Genomic DNA, 22993 nt, shown 5'->3' with positions numbered 1-22993 from the left:
TTCTATGCTCGTTAATATCAAAACTAAAAAGAGGGAAAGACTGAAGTCGGATGAAAATGAAATGCAAGTATGTTTGTCTAAAATACACCCAAATAAAGATAAACTATGCAAATGCATCAAGCACATGATTCACATTAATTGTTTTATGTTTTGTTCTCTTTTTAAGAATATATTTTTATTGTAATAAGCATTTTTCCTAAAATTAATAAAATTTCAATATAATTTTGTATTATTATTATTATTATTTTTTTTTTTAATTTTTAATTATTTTAGTTTCTGGATATAAATTAGAAAATGTACATATTGTTCTAAAAACATTAAAAAACAATCGAATATTATTTCTTTAATTTTGATTTTTTCATACAATTTATTATTCTTAGAGATAGAAATTGTGTATAAAATGTGGTACGAGGTCAATTTTCAAATAAAAAATTTGTTTAAAAATCCTGTACCAAAAGCCAAACGTTTTTTTTTTGCATTTTTCAAAAAAAAAATTCCCTCTTACAAAATATTCTGCCAGCGCCCATGCACCCAGTGCTGGAGGTGGCAGGAATTTTTCATAATGGATTTAGGGTGTGTCTTCACATTAAAAAGTTTGAGAACCACTGCTCTAAAGAGTGAAAAGTGTTGCTTTTAAAGAAAAAGTACACGGTCATATAAGCACATCAAATTTCAGTTCTATTAATTAAATTAGCAATAAAAGAAATAATATGTAAGAGATAGGTATGTACCATAAGATTGTCTGGCAAAGTCCCATGTGACTATGAATACATATGAACATTAGCATTAGTAGAGGCATTTGATGCAAGAAAGCAAGCTTATGCAGCATCAGCCAAAAAAAAATAAAATAAATAAATAAAAAAATAATAAATAAATAAATAAAAAATAACCACTTCCACTTCACCCCTCTGTTCGTTCGAAATACCTATCCAGCTGAGCCTTAAACTTATTTAGGCTGTCAACTTCCACGACAAGGGATGGAAGTTTATTCCACCAACCAACCACCCGCTGGCTAAAGACAAATTTCCTCACGTCTATCTTACATCTGTCTTTTCTCAATTTGAATTTATGCCCTCTCAGGTGATTATTCTGAGCAAGAGGAAGAATCCATCAGCATTGAGCATGCTCAAACCATTCAAGGCTTTATACACCTCTATCAGATCACCTCGCCGGTGCCTAGTCTCCAGACACTGTAATTTGCAAAACTTAAGCATTTCTTCGTAAGAGCACCCCATTGTTCCATTCACTAATCTTGTTGCCCTTCTCTGTACTCGTTCCAGCATCTCTACATCCTTCTTGAAATGAGGCCTCCAGACCTGTATACAGTACTCTAGGTGTGGTCTGACCATTGCCTTATACAATGGAATAATCACCTCCTTATCCCTGCTAGAAAAATTCCTATATATCATCGACAATACACCATGAGCTACTCTTGCCGCCCGTCTACACTGCTCAGAAAACTTCATATCTGCCTGCACAACCACCCCCAGGTCCCTTTCATTCTCTACCACTGTCAGTGTAGTACCACAGAGTTGATACGTTGCTCTGGGGTTGCTGTTTCCCATATGTAGTACTTTACATTTGTCAATGTTAAACTTCATTTGCCACCTCGAAGACCATCTGCTCAACCTTTCCAGATCCTGTTGCAGTAGCATAGTATCAGTAGTGTCCTTGACAACCCTGCCAACCTTCGTATCGTCAGCAAACTTGGACATTAAGCTTGATATACCATCATCGATATCATTTATAAATACAGAAAACAATAATGGACCCAATACTGAACCCTGAGGGACTCCACTAATAACATTAGTCCACGATGAGCAGTGTCCATTGATTACCACTCTGTCTTCTCCCCCTCAAGCATCCCTTTATCCACAGCAGCAATTTGCCTCCAATGCCACACTGCTCCAATTTGTGCAGCAGTCTTCCATGTGCAACAGTATCAAAAGCCTTTCTAAGATCCAAGTATATAATATCAAAGTTATTCCCTGCATCCAGTTCTTTTGTGACTGCATCATAGTATCCAATCAAATTGGTCAGGCAAGACTTCCCCTTAACAAAACCATGCTGTGTCTGAGCTATGACTGAAGTCTTGTCTAGATGATCCTGCAGTGCTTCTTTAACCAGTGCCTCCATTACTCTTCCAGGAACAGAAGTTAAACTAACAGGTCTATAATTATTTGTGTCGCCCTTTGATCCTCCTTTGTGAATTGGGGTTAAATTTGCATATCTCCAGTCCATGGGTACTTCCCCTGAGTCCAAAGAAGCTCTCATAATTATGGCTAAGGGTTTGCTTACTTCCTTTGCTGCTTCCTTTAATATAACTGGATAGATCCCATCCACCCCAGGTGCCTTTCTTGTATTTATCTTCAACAATTTCTCCTCCACTTTACTCTCAGTTATTACAAGATTCTCTAGCTTACTGCCAGAGTTGAATACACCTCTGGCATTCCCCTCGCTGAATAACTCCTCATGTGTGAATGTCGATGCAAAATATTCATTCAGTTTGTAATGATCATACTTAATTAATATATCTGGAGGATTCATTCTGCAATCAGAGCTTTCAGTCTTGACTTTAGGATTCTGTGGCCTTTTATTTGTCAGCTGGTCTCAAGTGACAGATAGTATGTATAGATTTATACATACTATCTATACATACTATGTATAGGAAATCTATACATACTATACATAGTGGGCGCCTCCGTAGCCAGGTGGGAAGGAGCAGCAGTGCGTAGCACACGCTTCTTGATTAGATCGGGGGTTCGAGCCCGTCACCACCAAATACGGAGGATGCGGAAAGGTCAAGGGAATGACCACTGCATATTCCCGGAGCAATATGGCCTTAGTTGCTAATGCTCCTAAAAACCAAATAACAAACAAATAACAAACTATACATAGTATGTATAGATTTCCCTCCCCAGAAAACCCAGGTCTTTCATTTCACAAAACAAGCAAATAAAACATGGAATATTTAAAATTTAGAGACACAAAAAGTATTATGGCTTTAGCTGCCTTGCTAGAAATTATAAGCAACACAACCCATCAACACTTTCAAAGTTTTTTTCTTTATCTCCTTGGTGATATGCAAATAACAAGACCTTGAAACTTTATCGGAAAGTGAAACCTCAGCAGGGGTTGTAACAAAGAGCAACCATGGTATAATTATAAGAGATAAAAGAGATAATAGTAATAAACATTAAAAGAAAGTAAAAACATAAAATGAAGATCTGAACAGCTCTTTTCCTTCTCAAATACTAAGGTGGCCAGCAGCTTTTTTTGTGGAATAATGTTTTAATGGAAATATTATCATATCTGAAGACTGCTTCCTCAAACTAGTGATAACCTCTAGAAGAAAATGTGGCACTAATTTCCATTGTCTATTATTCCCTGAAAGTGAAATAGAAGAGATTAATTTTGTCATCTGTCTAATCCTTGAATGAGTACAACGAACAATTGTACAGAGAAATAGAATGGGCTAGTAAATCAGAATGTCTTATAATGGGGGATTTTAACTTCCCAGATATTGACTGGAACTTGTGGGTTGGTCACTCACACACTAGTAAGACTTTTGTAGATTTATTGGATGATTGTTTTCTGCAGCAGCATGTTCGAGAGGCAACCAGAGAGGGTAATACTCGTGATCTGGTTATCAGCAGTGATCATTTGTGTATTAAGAATTTGCAGATAAAGAAACCACTAGATGGCAGTGATATGGGATTTACTTAAAGATATAAGTACCATCAGGAGTAAAGGAAAGGGTTTTTGCTTCCGTAAAGGTGACTACAGTGGTTTCAGACAGTTTTTAAATTCTGTACAGTGGGACCAACTGATTATGTTACCAACAGCAAATTCTAAGTGGGAAGCTACTAAACGTTTCATACCTATTAAGAAATATTGTTCAAGGTTTAGGCCTAAATAGTTGTTAAATGAACTAATGAGACTCATGGTAGAGAAAAAAAAATGCATGGGATGCATATAAATTATCAGGCGACACAGAAGCCTATGGCAGATACCTATGGCCTTGTGCACCACCCCAGATGTGGAATATTGTTCCCACATCTGGGGTGGTGCCCCCAAAACCTCTCTCTCTCAGGCTTCTAGATTCCATTCAGAAGAGGGCCGTTAGGCTAATTAATGACTCATTTCTAACAGAGTCTCTCCACTCACTGTCTCATTGACATACTGTTTCTGCTGCATGCCTCTTCTATAGATACTTCCATGGGCACTGTTCTTCTGAATTGGCTTCTATAATTCCCGTTCTCTCTTCCAAAACAGTCCGAACACGTGCCGCTACCAACCGACATCCATTTACTGTCCAACTTCAAACTCACAGAACCAACTTTTCATCTTCCTTGTTTATTCATTCAACTTCCCCTTTCTGGAACATCCTTCTTTCATACGTATTTCCTGAAAATTAGTCTACAGAAGTTCAAATCCAATGTCAATAAATATCTCCTTTCGTCTTCTCAACCTCCAACCCAAGCACGGTACTAAGTACTATAGGTTCTAATACCTCTCGTGTTTGGGGTTTTCATTAAAAAAAAAAAAAAAAAAAAACAACAAAAACATAGAAAAAGACACCTATTTTTCCTATTCATTCCCTTCAATAGCTTGTCTAGTTCCTCCTAGAATTATTTAAGCTATCAACTTCCACAACAACAGATGGAAGTTTGTTGCATCAACTACCTTCTGGCTAAAGGCCAACTTCACACCTCTATTCTGCAACTGTCCTTTCACAATTTGAATTTGTGTCCTCCATGTGTGTGTGTGTGTGTGTGTGTGTGTGTGTGTGGTCGGAGTAAGAGGAAGAATCCCATGAGCACCGAGTTTGCTCAATCCATTCACATCCTTAAACACCTCAATCAGATCACCTCACAGGTTCCTACTCTCCAGACACTTGGTAAGAGCACCCCTTTTTTATTCCCCTCACCAATCTCAATGCTCTTCTCTGTACTCATTCCAGTAGCTTCATATCCTACCTAAAATGAGGCCTCCAAACCTGTACACAGTACTCAAGATGTAGCCTCACCATTGCCTTATACAAGGGGATAAATATCTCCTTATTCCTTGGTGCCTCCGTAGCCAGGTGGGAAGGAGCAGCAGTGCGTGGCACCCGCTTCTTGATTAGACCAGGGTTCAAGCCCATCACCACCAAATACGGAGGATGCGGAAAGGTCAGGGAATGACCACCGCATATCCTGGAGCAATATGGCCTTAGTTGCTAATGCTCCTAAAAAAAAAAAAAAAAAAACCAAACCAAACCAAACCTTATCCCTGCTAGCAAAATTCCTGTACATATCACTGACAAGACCCCATGAGCTGCCCTGGCAGCCCATCTGCACTGCTCACAAAACTTCACAATTACTCCCAGGTCTTTTTCATTCTATACTACCATGAGTGTAGTACCACACAGTTGGTATGTTACTCTGGGGTTACTGCTACCCATATGCATTACTTTTATCAATGCTAAACTTCAATTGGCATTTCTTAGCTCATCTGCCTAACTTTTCTAGATCCTGTTGCAGTAACATACAGCAATTACTGTCATGAACCACTCCACCAACCTTTCAATCATCTACCAACTTAGACATTAAGCCTGATATGCCTTAATCACTATCACTGATAAATACAGAAAACAACAATGGGCCTAATACTGAACTCTGAGGGACTCCACTAATAACATTAGTCCACAAAGAGAAATGTCCACTGATTATCACTGTCTTTTCCCAATGAACCATCCCTTAATCCATAGCAGCAACTTTTCCTTAATGCCATACTGCTCCAATTTGAACAGCAGCCTTTTATGTGCAACAGTATCAAAATCTTTCTCGGAATCCAAGTATACGATATCAAAATTATTTTTAGCATCCAGTTCCTTTGTAACCACAAAATAGTATCCAATCAAATTGGTCAAACAAGATTTCCCCTTAACAAACTGATGCTGTGTCAGAAATATAATTGTGGCCTTGTCTAGCTGATCCTGCATTACTTCTGTTACCAGTGACTCCATTATTTTCCCTCGAACAGAAGTTGAACTAACAGGTCTGTATTTACTCTTGTCACCATTTGATCCCCTTTGTGAATTAGGGATACGTTCGCACATCTCCAGTGAGCGGTAACTTCCCCTGAATCCCAAGATGCTCTCATAATTATGGTTACGAATTTGCTTTCTTCCTTTGCTGCCTCCCTTAATATAATTGGGTATATTCTACCCACCTCAGTTGCCTATCTTACATTTATCTTCAACAATTTCTCCTCCACTTTTCTCTCGATTATTACAAAACCATTTATTTTCCTGTTAGAGATTTTATTAAACTTCTGGCATCCTTTCTCCTAAGGATTTCCTCATATGTGAATGAAGATGCAAAATACTCATTCACTTGGTAAGTTGCTACAATGGATAAAAGGATGGTTAAGTGGGAGAAGACAGAGGGTGGTAATCAATGGGTGCTGCTCTTCGTGGACTAATGTTATTAGTGGAGTCCCACAGGGTTCGGTGTTGGGTCCACTGTTGTTTTGTGTATTTATCAATGATATTGATGAAGGTATATCAGGCTTAATGTTGAAGTTTGCAGATGACACAAAGGTTGGCAGGGTTGTTAATGACAGTAATGACAGTGTGCTACTGCAACAGGATCTAGATAATTTGGGCAGATGGGCTAAGAAGTGGCAACTGAAGTTTAACCTTGACAAATGCAAAGTACTGCATATGGGTAGAAGTAACCCCAGAGAAACGTACCAACTGTGTGGTACTACACTTAAGGTGGTAGAAAATGAAAAAGATCTGGGAGTAATTGTGCAGTCAGATATGAAGTTTTCTGAGCAATGTAGACAGGCTGCTAGGGCAGGTCATGGGGTTTTGTCAATGATATATAGGAATTTTGCTAGCAGGGAAAAGGAGGTGATTGTCCCTCTGTATAAGGCAATGGCCAGGCCACGCCTTGAGTACTGCGTACAGGTCTGGAGGCCTCATTTTAGGAAGGATGTAGATTTGCTTGAGCGTGTACAGAGAAGAGCAACACGATTGGTGAGGGGAATGAAGGGATCCTCTTACCAAGAGAGGCTTAAGTTCTGCAAATTGCAGTGGCTGGAGACTAGGCACCTGCGCGGTGATCTGACTGAGGTCTATAAGGCCTTGAATGGGTTGAGCACGCTGAATTCTGATGGGATCCTTCCACTTGTTCAGATTACGAACCTACGCGGACATAAGTTCAAATTAAGAAAGGACAGATGTAGAATAGATGTGCGGAAATTTGCCTTTAGCCAGCGGGTGGTTAATTGCTGGAACAAACTTCCATCTGTCATTGTGGAAGTTGATAGGTTAAATAAATTTAAGGAGGAACTGGACAGGCATTTGGAGGGAATGGGGTGATTTTTTTTTTTTTTTTTTTGGCTGATGCTGCATAAGCTCATACACTTGCTTTCTTGCATCACGTGCCACTACTACTACTACTTTGTCAGCAGCCTTAGAACGATCATCAACAGTCAAACCATCGATGTCAAGTAGACCAATCTGATGCAAAGATAAACAGCAAGTCTTTGCTGTTTATCTTTGCATCCATCACCAAAATATTTTTTTGTAATCTGCCTTCATTCATCTGACCTCCTTTGTGAGGTGATTACCAACTAGTTTATATATACCATACGCTTCTTGTGTCGCCTGATAATTTATATGCATCCCATGCATTTTATTTCTCTGCCACAAGCTTCATCAGTTCATTTGACATACATTTAGGCCTGCTATACCTTGTTTCTTAGGTAGAATGAAAAGCCTAGTAGCTTTTGAACGGCCTTGAACATTTCCCATTTAAAATTATCTGATGATAACATCATCAGTTGATCCCGCTGTATTGATTTTAAAAATTGTCTGAGACTACTGTATTCACCTTTACAAAAGCAAAAACCCTCCCTTTACCCTTGAGTAGTTACATCTTTAAGTAACTGCATCAACAACAGGTGTGGATCATGTGCAGCATAAAGAAAGGAAAAGAGGGAAGGGGGAGCAATGAAATACTCAATTATCAGACTCTGCAGAAACGGTATGGCATATACTAGCCCTCTTGTTGACCCACCATCTCTCATCATGAGGTAAAATAACAGCCTCATAATAGGATGAGTGCAAATTCCAGCATTAATTAATGGTAGGACCTGCCACAGCCATATAGAGGGCCTCAAACTATGAGAGATGGCGAGAATCATGAGCACAGTCTAATATTCCAACATCGGGTCACAGATTGAAATTAAAATGCTGCTTGCACCAATAATGTGGCAAAATCTGCCTGATTTTGCCGACTCAGCCACTGCAGGGCATTATTACTGTGAGTAGCATTTTCATTATGATCTGTGATCCAATGTTGAAATATGAGACCGCACACATGATTCTCACCATCTCTCATGGTTGGAGGCTCTCCATATAGCTGTGGTAGGTCGCAACATTAATCACAATGCTGGGACCTGCATATATTCTATTATGGTGGCAGTTAATTTGCATTATGACGAGAGATGGTGGGTTAACAATAGGGCTAGCATATGCCACACCATTCCCATGGAGTGTGATGGTTGAGTACTTTGTTGTTCCCCTTCCCTTCCCTTCCTTTTCACCACACACGATCCACACCAGTTGTTGGTAATGCACAGGCAAGGTTATATCTGCATAATATAAGGATTTATTATTGTGTATCTTGTTTAAGTTGATAAAGGGCTCATCACCTTGAAAGCTTCATTGTGCTTGTTTTATTGCTTTATATTAATAGTTTATCTTTTATTATTTTTTGTATTGTGTATTTATTTAAATTTTATTTTTCTATCAGCATCCATATACTTTATTTTTAATAAAGTTATTCTGACTGTCTTGTTGGTAGAAGCAATATTTATTTCATTATGACAATTCCTGGTCCTCAAGGCCTTCTCTAACAGAGAACTAATTCCTTATCTGTTTCTGTGACATTTTGTGTGGATCACAAAAAATCCACTTGTTCAGTATGAAAAACAATTAAATTCTTTTTACCCCTTACCTGTCTTGCCAAAGCTCACTGACATTTGCAACCCACTCAATTTTGATGGGGAGGGGAGGGTCACCTTTGTATATTCAAATAAATACATCACAAAGAAGAAAACATTAACTAACATTGCTAAAAAAAATAAAATTAATCCAGAATACCCAATGTTCCAATGCATAATGCAATAAAAAGATCACAAATATGTAACCACTCATCATTTAAAAATGCTATGTCATACAAGAAGATTTCATTGCTATGATATTAACACTCTGTTCTCACTCACTTTTTCACTCTTAATTCATATGTACAGTACCTTTAAAAACAAACAAAAATCACATGAGGTTGTTTCAAAGTTGCAAAGATTTCAATGGTTCTGTGGAAGAAATGTTAACTCTGAACAGCAACTTATTATTAAAAAACAAAGTGTCCAATATTACATACCTCAGAGTAGTCACCATTTTTCATGTGATTGCGAGCCATGCTTTCCAACCAAGTTTTTCTTAGAGCAGGAGTGGCTGCATAACTATTTGCTAAACGGTGCTGTAAATCTACTAGCATCTCAGGATCATTTTCATGTTCTCTCATTTGAACTGTTGCCATTAGCACAGTACGGATACGTTTTGTTAAATCTTTAACTTCAGATGGAAATACTGGAGAGAAAAAATAATGAGTATTAAAAATCCCATAAGAAAAGGACTAAACTATTCATTTCTGTTAAGTCTAAAACATTAAAAAAATTGTTATCCACGTTTTAATATTTTAAAAATAAAATTATATCTGGCATTTCTTGTGAATGTCAGAAATGATATATTAATTACAATGTCAATATGAACTAACTGTTCAACAAATTTCTTTCTATTTATCAACAGAAAATAATGGAAAATAAAAATATGTAAAAATCTTACCAGTATGCTGCATGGCTTTGTCACTATTGGCATAATTATTAATGAAAGAAAGGCTTTCCTGGAACCTGGCATTATTGAGATTTATTACATCACCCAAAATTCTTGACACTGACACTATAAGCTAAAAAATATCAACTGTTGTATTAACAAGCCAAGAGTAATAATTCTGTTAACATAGTGTATTTATTTAAATCTACCTTTTCCAATTTTTAGTAACAAACTGCAGAAACATCTTAGAATCATGACTGCAAAATTTGTTTTCCTAGTTTCTGATGGATTCTCAAATTTCAGAGACTGTCTAAAAATCATTACTATTTTTTATAAGAATTTTAATTACTTTAAAAAAAAAAAAAAAAAACTGTACACAGTCAGAAGCAGTTATATGATACCCAAACAACTGAATATACTGCCAGTAAATATTAATTTCAAATGGCTATATCAAAGCACTTCAACCACCAAGAACTTAAACTTACTCTTTAATGATGATAAAATATTTATATAAACACATAATTCTCAAGTTTAACCTGGCAGCAAGTGGCACCTTTGGTTTGACAGTGCCCTCAGAAAAAGTAACTACTGCACATTAATTACTGGTTCAAGATTGGTGGTTGAAACTCTATGTATCTTTCTAATTATTCAATGCAGACTTACTTGAGCAGTTTTGGAAGCATACTATGCTATTGTTTTCTTGAAATTATACGCAAAAAGGATCTAACAAACTATATTCCATCATCTGTGCTACAGTTTTTGCCTTCTGCTTTATAAGAAAAAAGCAAAATATTTAATATGCATGACTTACTGTTTCAAGATAAGTGGTTGTAATACTTCAGTTTAGTAATACCATGCTTCAATCAGTGGATGAGTAATCTTAAAATTTTTCAGAAATTTTTGAATTACTGTTTTGTTAGGATTCAAATAAAAAGATCAGGAGATTGGCCAGAAGTTACTCTGCTTCTTAAATTTCCTCCAGTTATTATAAAATTCAAACATACAATGACCATAATGGTCACAGTATGATTGATTTTGAATTTTTAAATGATTATTAAGATTTAGATTAATATTTAGATAAGTTACAGAATTTCTTAACGTACCGATATGATTGGACTCAAGTTCGAATAGCAAAGCTTAATGAACGGTACTCACCTTGGATAATTTGCTATTGCTACATGAAGTAAGATGGAAGAATAATTTTGAGGTTTGGGTGGTTTTAAATAATTTGGAATTTAAAATAATTTAATTGGTTAGGACACGAAATTAAAAATGGAATTAAAATATGCTCAAGGAGATAGAAGCGCACAACTTCGTCCCTGGTTGTCATTGAAGAATTAGTTAAAAAAACTTTAAAAATACTTTGAAAATATAGAACCTGTGAAGCCAAAAGTCATAAATGACTGACTTTCGTTTCTATGTCTTCAGTTGGCAATACTACTTTTAATTTAGTGTCCCCACCAATTAACTTATTTTAAATTCCAAATTATTTAAAACTGCCCAAGCCTCAAAATTATTCTTCCATCTTACTTCATGTAACAACAGCAGATTATCCAAGGTGAGTACCATTCATTAAACTTTGCTATTCGAACTTGAGTAAATTTATATTTAATAAGCATTAGAGTCCTTAGAACTCTACTTAATATACTCCAAGCAGAAATCAAAACTGAAAGGTGTACATGTATATACTGAAGTTTCGTGCACTTAATTTTCTATATAATATAGGTGCACCATAGACAACTCTTAAAGGGAAAAAACTACGATAGTAGTGTAAAAGGCATCATTTCAACTGTATCTCATATTGTGCTCACCCTTCACGAGTTACCATGTATTGCACTACTTCAAATAAGTAACGCTTCACTAATAGAGAAAACTATTGTTATTTATTCTCAGTGGGCACCACCACCCAGACAGCACTGTTTCAAGGCTTGTTGGCCTTTCATCAGTGGGTGGGCAGGCATCCTGGTATTGCAAACATAACAACCTAGTTGTGAAGATATTGTGGGATTATCTTCACAATTGGGTTGGGAATACATGGTAACTCGTTGTGAAGGATGGGCACAATATAAGATACAGTTGAAATGTTGCCCTTTACACTACTATCATAGTTTTTTCCTTTAAGAGTTGTCTATGGTGTTTTTACACCTATATTATATAGATAATTATAACTCTTAAAAATATTATGCCCTGTTGCATTGAGTCTTACTTAAAACCTAACAATTTTGTAAATTTGAAAATGGAAGAGATTCATAATTTTTATAATATTTTGTTTGTTTTTCAGTCAGATTAATAAAAGTTTGGTTTCACTGAATATAACAAGAGTAAAAAATAACATTTTTAAATTTTCAAATTTTTTTAAAATAAAAATCAAAAGAACATTTAATAAGCATTGCAATCCATTAGTAAAAGGTGCAGCATTAATATATACTGCATACTTCCAGTTGATGAGCTGTTTTTTATAAAGATTAACTTGTCTAAATAACATATTGTGCAAAGGAGAAGGTAGAGGCAAGTTATGCCTTTGAAAATTCAAAGGATATAAAGTTATGAATGAAGATATTGCATAAGAAAAGCAAAATGTAATTACAGTCCTTAGAGGCAATAAGGTGTGCCTGATGGAAATTTCCAGTAATGGCTGAGTTGAACTACTGGCAATCCCTCTGCATTACATTTCATCACTACAGTGTGGTCCTGTGATCATATGTATTGTTAACTCTAATTGAATTAAGCAAGCCAAATGCAATAAGTAGTGTCATTTGTATACTTGTTACAAGGTGTATATAAACATATCTGCTGTAATATCATTTTAGCTAGATCAAGATGATTTCATAAAAATGACATTCTTAGCAAAACATTAGTGTGCCAGAATCAGTGAACCAAAAGAAAATATACAATACATATAAAAGCAGTTTAATTTTTAATGCCTTGTAGATATCAGGTTTCCTGAGATTCCTTTCTCCCATGTCTAACATCTGCCCATGATTATGAGAAAGTTCCAAAAAAAAAAAAAAAAAAACTTCTAGACAAGGAGGAAAATTACAGCCATATTGAATACAATATACAGAAGAAACATAATGCTAGTAAGAAGACAGATTCAATCACAGTAGTGATATATATAAATGCAAGTACCAAGTCTTAAACTCAATTTACCTTCTCACAGAAACATATATTAAACTTTTTGCTACTCCTCTGTATGGTTGCCACATCCAAGCTTTCTTACAGAATAAAATAAAGTAAAAACTAGCAGGAACTATAGCAAGAAAACCAGACTATCAGCCCTTGCCCTTAGCTACCTTCTCTTCTGTTCACTACACAATAGTATCATAACCATGAAGAAGAAAAATATTTTCCCAGCATATCCTCTGTACTCCAGGCCACGTACATGTAGTTAAAACATGTGACCAGTTCATTAAAGTCAAATGGTTGCTATGGGCAACACACAAGACCACATTACTGAATATTAAAATATTCATTGATATTGAATAAATTTACTAAAAATATTCTGGACAGACTTACTAAAAATTACAGATTTTAATGTAGCAAAAATTCACTTTACAAAAAGGTTATACAATAATTTCTTGCTTCTTCAATAAAACAAAAACTAACCACTATTTTTTTTTTTTTTTTCATTGCTTGCAACCATTTAATATTAGTTTTAGGTAACACATATAAACTCCCATGATTATTATTATTAACACAACCATAATTCCTTAGGAAAAGCACAATAAACACATACATATGTATACAGCATTACCTCAGTCTGAATTTGTACTGGAAACAGACAAATGCATATGTGTAACATACATGGAATGGTAGAGAAACAGTTGACACAATTTCATAATTACACAGCAACATGTGATGCATAATGAAAATACCAATACATGAACTCATCCGCCCCACTACATTCAAAGAGAAAGTACAACATTTTAGGAGGAGAAGGCTAACAAACACCTCCAAGGCTCAATTCAATCACTGACCTACTCACTCAGTGCATCAAACTAACACCACTTACTGTTGGTGCAATATTGCTTCTTTTTTGACTCTTTATAGTTAACTATAATATTTATTTCCTGTTCTGTTCAAGAATGTAGTGCTCTGCAGGTATTTATCTGTCCCATGTTTTAATTAGTTTTAAATTAAAATTAAGTTGTACTGATAAAGAAGTTGAATAAAGTTCAAGATGTTTATATGTTTTTTTTTTTTTTTTGTCAATGCTACTTTCTTTATAGCTTTACCATGACTAGTATAACAGTAACATAGTCAGATTTTGTGTGGGGGGGATAGAAAGGCATTGTAGTGCACGGTGCTTATTATGATCACAGATAATGCTATCACTTTTATGAAGTCCCAATCAATATATGAATACAAATATAAAAAAAAGCCCTTTACTATAATCAGTCCTTTGGTTTATGTTATCTTTTTGCCTTATTGCAGTTTGCACATGTGCAGTGGAAATGATTAAGTAACACCCCAATTTGTTCTTTAACTCTGTTTCAAGACACTATGTAGCTAGTTATTGATTTTGCTTCATACAGTTCATTTGGTTGTATGTGTTGCTACTCCAAGAAAGAAAGTACTGTATCTGTACTCCTACCCATCTGACTCTTTTAGAGTAGAGCATTAACCCTTTTCTAATTCTTGATTTAATATATTTTTTATTTATTTTTAATGGTTTGTATGGATTTAGAGAAACATTGATTCATTTTTATTGTTGACTTCCTTGAAAAAATAATGGACACCCAAATTAAAGTATTATATATTGCTTGACTTTTCACATTTATTTTCTTTCTTTCTTCAATTCCACCTTTTTATGTACACATTTCTGATTTGTCAATAAACAATGCTGAATAGCTGCATTCTTGTTCATCAGTTATTGTTATCACTTCAGCTGAGCCCTGAAGTGATCCCAAAAAGTGGTGTCCACTGTATTTCAAACCACTTTTGGCCAAATTTTTAAGAATCAATTACAAAATCATTAAAGTAATTAATATTCAAGAGTCAAGGCCCATATTAAAAATCATTAATGAAGGTTTAATTCAGAACATGATATGCCAAAAATAAAATTTAAAAAATAATAATAATAAAAAAAAAAAAAAAAAAAACACTAATGTTGGCATCATGTCAAACCCACTAACCGAGATGCTTATTTCTTTGTTTCAATTAAACTCCCGTTATTCAGACATGTCAGATCAAGATTGCAAATAAAATTCTGTGGAAATTCTGTTAAAGTCTGTGAAAGCACTGAAGACATGTAATGGTATCCCCAATTCACAAAGGAGGGGATCAAAGGGTAACACAAGTAATTAGAGACCTGCTAGTTTAACTTCTGTTCCTGGGAAAATAATAGTCACTGGTTAAAGAAACATTGCAGGATCATCTAGACAAGACTGTGATTATAGTTCAGACACAGCATGGGTTTGTTAAGGAGAAGCCTTGTCTGGCCAATTTGATTGGATACTACGATGTGGTCACAAAGGAACTGGATAAAAAATAATTTTGATATATATTTGGATTTCAGGAAAACTTTTGATACTGTTGCACATAAAAGACTGCTGAAAAATTGGAGCAGTATAGCACTAAGGGAAAGTTACTGCTAAAGCAACTTGCCCTTAAATGGATGGTTGAGCATAAGATCAATGGACAATGGACTCTTTGTGGACTAACATTATTAGTGGAGTACCCCAGGGTTCAGTGTTGGGTCCATTGTGGTTTTCTATATTTATCAATGATATTGATGAAGATATAGCAGAGTTAATGTCCAAGTTTGCAAATGATATGAAGGTTGACAGGGTTAATGACAATAGGCTACTGCAACAGGATCTAGAAAAGTTGGTCATATGGACTGAGAGGTGGCAACTGAAGTTTAACATTGACAAATGCAAAGCACTGCATATGGGTAGCATTAACCCCAGAGTAACATACCAATTGTGCAGTACTACACTCAGGATAGTGGAGAATGAAAAAGACCCAGGTAACTGTGTAGTCAGATATGAAGTTTCCTGAGCAGTGCAGACAGGCTGCCAGAGCAGCTCATGGGACCTTGTCAATGCTATACAAGAATTTTGCTAGCAGGAGTAAGGAGGTGATTATTCCTTTTTATAAGGCAATGGTCAGGCCACTATTGGTACTGCATACAGGTCTGGAGGCCTCAATTTAGGAAGGATGAGTCGTTCCAGCAACTCTACATCCTTCTCGTTGCCCTTCTCTGCAAGTACAGAGAAGGGCAATGAGATTGGTGAGGAGAACAATGTCTGGAGATTAAACAGGTGCCTAGACTCCAGACATATTAGAGTAATAATACTCTAATGCAAGACTCTGCATTACCAATGTTCTCAAATTCTATCAGACCATCTGAAAAATTTATCTAGACCTTGCTAATGCACACCCTGATTACCAATGATAACTAGTAGCTTTGTATGATCGACAAACAGAAATAAAATTTTAAATACCTAAAAGAATGTCATTCATATAAGTATTTTAAAACTTAGAGGATTCTGTTTGTGATGGTGGCCATTTATAACCATTCTGATAGTTCTATCTTTTTATCTGGTAGTAATTTGCAACTTGTCAACATTAGGAACTACCTAATGTTGACAAGTTGCAAATTACTAATTCCATATACTAGCAGTTCTGGATTTACCTATCCTAGGTAAATCCAGAATTGCTAGTATATGGAAGAGAAGTAAATGTATTTTATATCCCAAAAGGATAATACTGCAGAGTCCAGCTCAACCAAATAGAATGGAAACGGTTATGTTTTAACCAAAGTTTTAAGTATAAATTTTATTTATTAGTAGTATAACTGAAATAATCATTTAACAAAATTATTAATGCTGGGCATTTTACGGCTTATTACTAATGTTAATATGTATCTCAGAGTGATCTCTTTAGAGTAAGTCCACAGTTAAGTGATATGCTTCACACTTTATATTAGTTACAGTATGGTACCATTGTATTGACAAATTGGTTGTACTGACAAGTTGGTTACAGTGTGGTATCCATCGTAACCAATCAAGTTTGTTACAATTGGTAAACAAAGACTAAAAATTGAGCTATCTGAGAACTTGTATGAGTTCATGTTCATTTTCAAATAATAAATGTTTAATCACAGTTATCTGATAATATTTGGGGTTGCCCTCACATTGACTATTTAACTTATTTTACACATTTGTCATTATTCATACTGAGTTTTCAAAGTGGGATATATTTTAGTGTTTATAATTCTCAGACTAATAAATAATAGGCTACACTGATGGAAGAACTGGCTGTATTTTTTGGGAGTTATTTTAAGCTTAATTTTTCCCCCGTTTCCACAACAAAACTAAAAAATTATGCAGTGTTAGGTAGAGAATTATTTAAATATGTTTTAAGAAATATTCTGACAACTTAAACAAATATTAGAATGATAGTTACACTAGGACCAGACAGGCAATCATTTTGATAACAGTTATTTAAAATAAGACAAGTATTCAAACAATCAGAGAAGTGTCTCTATATTTTATTACAGAAAATAAAGCATTTAGTATAAAGGATTCAAGTCAAGTAGTACTTCTGGTTAAGAATTAAACACTCATTCCTGTTGTAAGAAAGAGACATTTCTTCAGGGGTTTTTTTTTTTTTTTTTAAGCTAGTAGCACATTTCCTAAAAAAATAATGAATTATACCTGTAAATGAACTCTGGTGAGGCCCTGCCGACCTGTGAACTCAAAATTGCTCCTCATAAGCAGGTACAGGAGAGCACAGGCTTCATTTCTTACTGTTGACAGTTTGGAATTACAACATCTCAACAACTGGAGAAAAAAAAATAATAATAAAATAATTATTTATATATATATATAATAAAGCAAATGAGCCATTTTTCTTCATAAGATAATTTCTAATATAATTGTAAAATTTCTACAGTAACAGGAATCAACTTTATGGTCAACAAGTTAACCAAAATACTAGTAAATGCAAGTAAACTAGAGATACTAAACATATGAGATTTATAAATCTGTAATTTGAAAACTGCAGCTTTATAAGTTACCTCTTTGGAGTTTTGTAATCTGTAATTTGAATTAATTTTCTTGTTTCCTTTTTTCAATTGTTTTAGTTAATAACTTTGAGAGTATTACCACACCAATTTCTCTTGTGCTCTTCTGGTCCACTGGGGTGGACCAGTGTCTTGTAACATGTGAGCTCCACATATGAGCTATTTTTATTATTATTATATTATATAATAATTATAATTATTATTATTACAGTAAGTTCTGCTATAACGCACATTTTCTCCAATGTGACTGATATATTAGGGAACGATGCAAGTATAATGCGATTTTAATGTTGGCTAATGCGCGATTTCATTTGCAAGTAACACCAGGTGAATGCAAAACCCGGCACTAAGCTGAACATAGTGACCTGTGCAGCAATATATACAAATTTATGAAGCTTAAAAATGTCAAATGTGTGAGAGCTATAGTTCCCATTTACTGTAGTTGTATTGGTCGGAGACACACTGTTGTCATTCACTGTATCCACAAGATATTGTAGGCTGACTCGTGTTTTCAGGAGCTCACATTTTTCTGTTCGAACAGAAATTGTGAGACGGGATAGTGTGAACAGAGGATACATTTCTGGAGGTCACTACCATAAAACAATAAAAACAATTTGCAGTTCCCAGTTTACTGGGCTTTTCTGTCAGTGCAATCTAATTATAAATGGGTAGTAAACTCAATCTTACTGCATTTGTTTTATGTTATTATGGTGAAATGTGTTTCCTTTTCCATGAAATCTCTAATCATATAAAAAATAAATTTTCAGAATCTTCTCTTCATTCCTATTTTTTAAGCTTCGTACTTTTTACTCCATATCTCAGTGCAATTTGTGCATGCCATATTCATCATTATCGATTGTTTATCTTTCTTACTGTTTTAAATTTTACAATAAAAAAAAAAAAAGTCAGTGAACAGAAATATCAATTATTATGTATATATTACAGTGCTATATTTACTGCAATATTTATTTATTTATTAGAAATTTAAGATGTTTAACCCTGTGTTAGCAATTTTATTGGGTTTCTTATTCTTTTTAATGTTTCATTTACCAGACTGAAAATTTTGTTTGAGTGCTCTGCCTATTTTTCCCATAAGCCCCATTGTTTTTAATGTGCGAAATACCATAATGCAATGATTTTTAGGAACATGTACTGTGTTATAGCAGAACTGACTGCATTACAATACAATACAACATAATTGTATTGCATTGTATTATTATTATTTGGGCAAGAACCAATATTTCTGAATTACTTATGATGAATAAAATTATACAAAGGATACTAAAACTAGTTATTGGAAGTGATATATGGAATGACATTAACAGAAGGAAAGGTGTTTTATTACAATTTAAGATTTTATTTCCTATTCAGAAATTATTATTTAATTTGATTTTAAAAAACTTTAATGAAATAAAAAGTGTAAGAAATCATCTAGAAACAACAAATGGCGGTTTAAGTCACACAAGGGCTTATTTATTCCAACATCCTAAACCATTAAATAAATATGGAACAAGACATCTTTATTACATTATAAATGTCTGTTTTTTTTGTCCAAGTTGGATTTTATCACTGACAAACACAGATGAAATTATTTTTATGAAGGTATTTAATATTTAATGAGTTACCATAAGAATTATTATGTTACTTATTATCTATCTTGGTTTGGTGGAATGAACTAATTTTTTATCTCATTCTCCTCTTTCCCTTTCCTCTACAGGAAGTGGGTTTATTGTATAATCAAATGTTTCTAAGTAATTGTTTAACAATAACTTGTTGATAAGGATTCTGCAATCCTTGAGGTTTCGATGTAATCCAATTGATAAAGACTAATAAATATTGTATTGTTATTACTATTATTATTAATTTAAGCAGTAAAATGTTCTGGATTTTAGAGATTTTTTTATACCTGGTGGTTGAGCAGCTTTCAAGAAGCACAGTTCAATAAATATTAAACACTAATACCTCATGTTATTTACATCTGTAAGCATTTATATTGACTAAAAAATCATAATGGTGGTTAAAATATAAATAACAGTTCAAATTGAACTGCTATTTACTAACTTATCCAGTTAGTTCAAATTGTTAAATGTGGACAAATGACAATAAACATTTTCACAGCAAATGTTGTCAGAGTATCAATGAATGTGCTTTGCTTCAGAGAAAAAAAAAATAAATAAACTACTCTTTTTCAAGAATAATTATTGCAATGAGGTAGTTGTACCAGTTTATATGACATTTAATTTTTAATAATCTACTGTGGAGAAATTATTATCATTATGATTATATAAATAGTGGCAAAGGATGCAAGAAACCAAGCATGAATAGCATCAGCTAAAACAAAAAAAAAAAAAAAAATCAACACTTCGCATTGCATCTGTCCAATACCCTCTAATAGTTCATATAGTTTCTTGCATTTATCCCAGCATATCAAACTACCCACCTCTACAACAACAGATGGGAATTTGTTGTAACAATCAACCATCTGCAGACTGTAGGCAAATTGATGCCCAATCCAACCTGCAACCATCCTTCCTCAATTTGAATTATGCCCCCTCACATGAGCAGTCTAAGCAAGAGGAGTGATTCCATCAACATTGAGCTTCCTCCATTCAAGGATTAAACACTTCAATCAGATCTCTTCGCAGGGTGCCTAGTCTCCAGATGCAACAATTTGGCAAAAACTGAAGCCTTTCTAGGTAAGAGCAGTTTTTTGCCCCCCATGCCAACCTTGTTACCTTTCTCAGCACCCATTCTAACAAATCCACATCCTTCCTAAAAGGAAGCATCCAGACCTGTATTGCCATACTATGATGTACCCTAATCAATCACTGCCATATACAATGGGACAATCATCTTATTCTTGCTGGGAAAATTCTTCCATATAATTGACAAAATCCCAAAAGTTGTCCTGACATCCTGTCTGCGCTGCTCTGAGAACTTCTTATCTGGCTGCACAATTAACCCCCCCCCAAGGTCTTTTTCATTCTCCACTGCCAAGTGTGGTACCACAGCTGATACATCAATCTGAGATTACTGCTGTCCATACTTTGCATTTGTCAATATTAAAACTTCCCAGCATATCTACCTAATTTGTCTAGATCTTGCTTCAGTAACATAACCTAATTACTGTGATTAACTGCCCTGCCAGCCTTCATATCATCTACAAACTTAGCCATCAAGTCTCATGTACTTTCATTAATAAATACAGAAAACAACAATGGCCTAGCACTGAACCCTGGGGAACTCCATTAATAATAATATTCCAAGAACAGTTTTTTTTTTTTTTTTTGGTAGTTGTTGGCGCATATGCTTCTGTGGCCATAACGCACCTCCCAAGGTTTTTGCAGTACTTTGATCCAAGCCCGAGGCAGGAATCGAACCCGCAACCTTTGGGTTGCCAGGCAGGCACTTTACCCACCCGGCTAGCCCGACTGGCCCAAGAACAGTGCCCATTGACTCCACTCTGTATTCTCCCACTCGGCCATCCCTTTATCCATAGCAGCAACTTGCCCTTAATGCCTTCAATTCGATCAGTTTCTCACACATAATAATGATTGCTAAGTTTCTTTTTTGGCACCATTATGACTTTGGAAGAGAAAAAAAAATAGGTGACACAACCTTCCATAGCATTATCACAGTGGGAAGCCAAAGTGAGTGACCTTGAGCCACATGTTATTTTCTCCCTCTTTTAGTCATACACCCGACTGGCTATATGAGTAGTCACAATGGCAGTAAAAAAAAAAAAAATTAGCTATGCAGAATTATTATTATTAGCCATATGGTGCAAGGAAACCTGAAGCTTATGCTGCACCAGCAAAAAAAAAATTCCCAAGTTACCCTGAGAAAGAAAGTCAAAAGTAGAAAGGAATCATCAAGAAAGAGAAGAATGATGATATCCAGCTCAGGACCCTGGGTGTGCCAAGTCCATACTCACCAGATGTGAGCCCCCGGGAATTAAACCTATTATTTATGTGCATCAGTAAGTTTCTATTTATGTAAGAGATTAACCATTGATTTAATGAAACATACCCACATTGGGCATTTTCATTCTCTTCTTGCTTTCAGTTGTCCTAAAGTGATGACAAACTGATGATCAGCTCAGTTGAGTGCTGCATGGCCAGCCACACAGAGCAGTTTGCTGAATAAAATACCATCGACTGCAGAGAGTAGATACATATAAGCACAAGTACAAGTACTTTGAGCAACCATGGTTCAAGCCCTCATGAGTGCTAAATATGGTGATGTTTCATGTATTCTCTATCATATGAACTCCTCTAAGCATGTGGGCACAGAAAACTTTTTATTTTTAATAAAAGAGAGAAATAAGTTGTTTGCAGGACTATCTTCCTTCATCTACTTGTGCACCAACAAGATTTAAACTGCACTGGTAAAAAATAGTCTTAATTCTCACAGCAAAACAACCTTGTCTTTGTAATAAGCAGCTCTAATATTGTACTACTTTCAAACAAAAGGACTTGCTAAAAAATTAATCAGCTATTTTTTAAAAGCTCAGTCTGCCATAGCAGTCTGTTTCAGAACCAAGCAGTCCCTCAACCAGTTAGTAGATATGACTCTCATAGCAGTTTCATCTTTTAAATAAATCACTGATCAATCTTATGACAAGGCTATCTGTTCGAGTGTAATATCAGAGAAACTCACTGCAGAGATAAGTTTATTCTATTGTAAGAATTAAGACATTGCATTATCTATACACTTTAAATCTTGCTGACCATAAAATTAGTTCAAAGGACAAAATAGTTAAGGAAACATTTTTTGCATAGGATTCTTAAGGACAAATGTGATCCTTGATATAATTCACACAGCAAATGATGAGGTCTCCATCATTTTATAAATTTTCACTAGAAATGATCTAATTCTTATTAATTACTTCTTGGGTTATTTTGATCTATAAGGCTAGCCTTAGTATTAGGAATATAGTGCAAGGAAGCCATAGGCTTTTGCTACACCAGCCAAAAAAAAAAAGTAGATAAAAAATACAAATTATGCACTTCTCTCCTCATGTAGTTAACTATCCAGTTGACCCTCGAATTTCTTGAAACTAACAGACC

At 34.9% G+C, this 22993-nt stretch overlaps 1 protein-coding gene across 1 annotated transcript in view; it reads right to left on the bottom strand.

Annotated features, from left to right (window-relative positions):
- The window catches only part of Ziz (dedicator of cytokinesis protein Ziz), a 464297-nt gene that overhangs the window by 30767 nt on the left and 410537 nt on the right, over positions 1 to 22993 (bottom strand). The window contains 3 exon segments of the mRNA XM_090369931.1: positions 9441 to 9649; positions 9905 to 10025; positions 17557 to 17682. Of these exon segments, the coding sequence (XP_090226057.1) occupies positions 9441 to 9649; positions 9905 to 10025; positions 17557 to 17682 (456 nt within the window).

The sequence above is a fragment of the Mastigoproctus giganteus genome, chromosome 1, assembly GCF_048544385.1.
Source record: "Mastigoproctus giganteus isolate SK-2022 chromosome 1, ASM4854438v1, whole genome shotgun sequence".
Lineage (NCBI taxonomy): Eukaryota > Metazoa > Arthropoda > Arachnida > Uropygi > Thelyphonidae > Mastigoproctus > Mastigoproctus giganteus.
The sequence above is the reverse complement of the archived record's forward strand: the minus strand, read 5'-3'. Positions and strand labels throughout refer to the sequence as shown.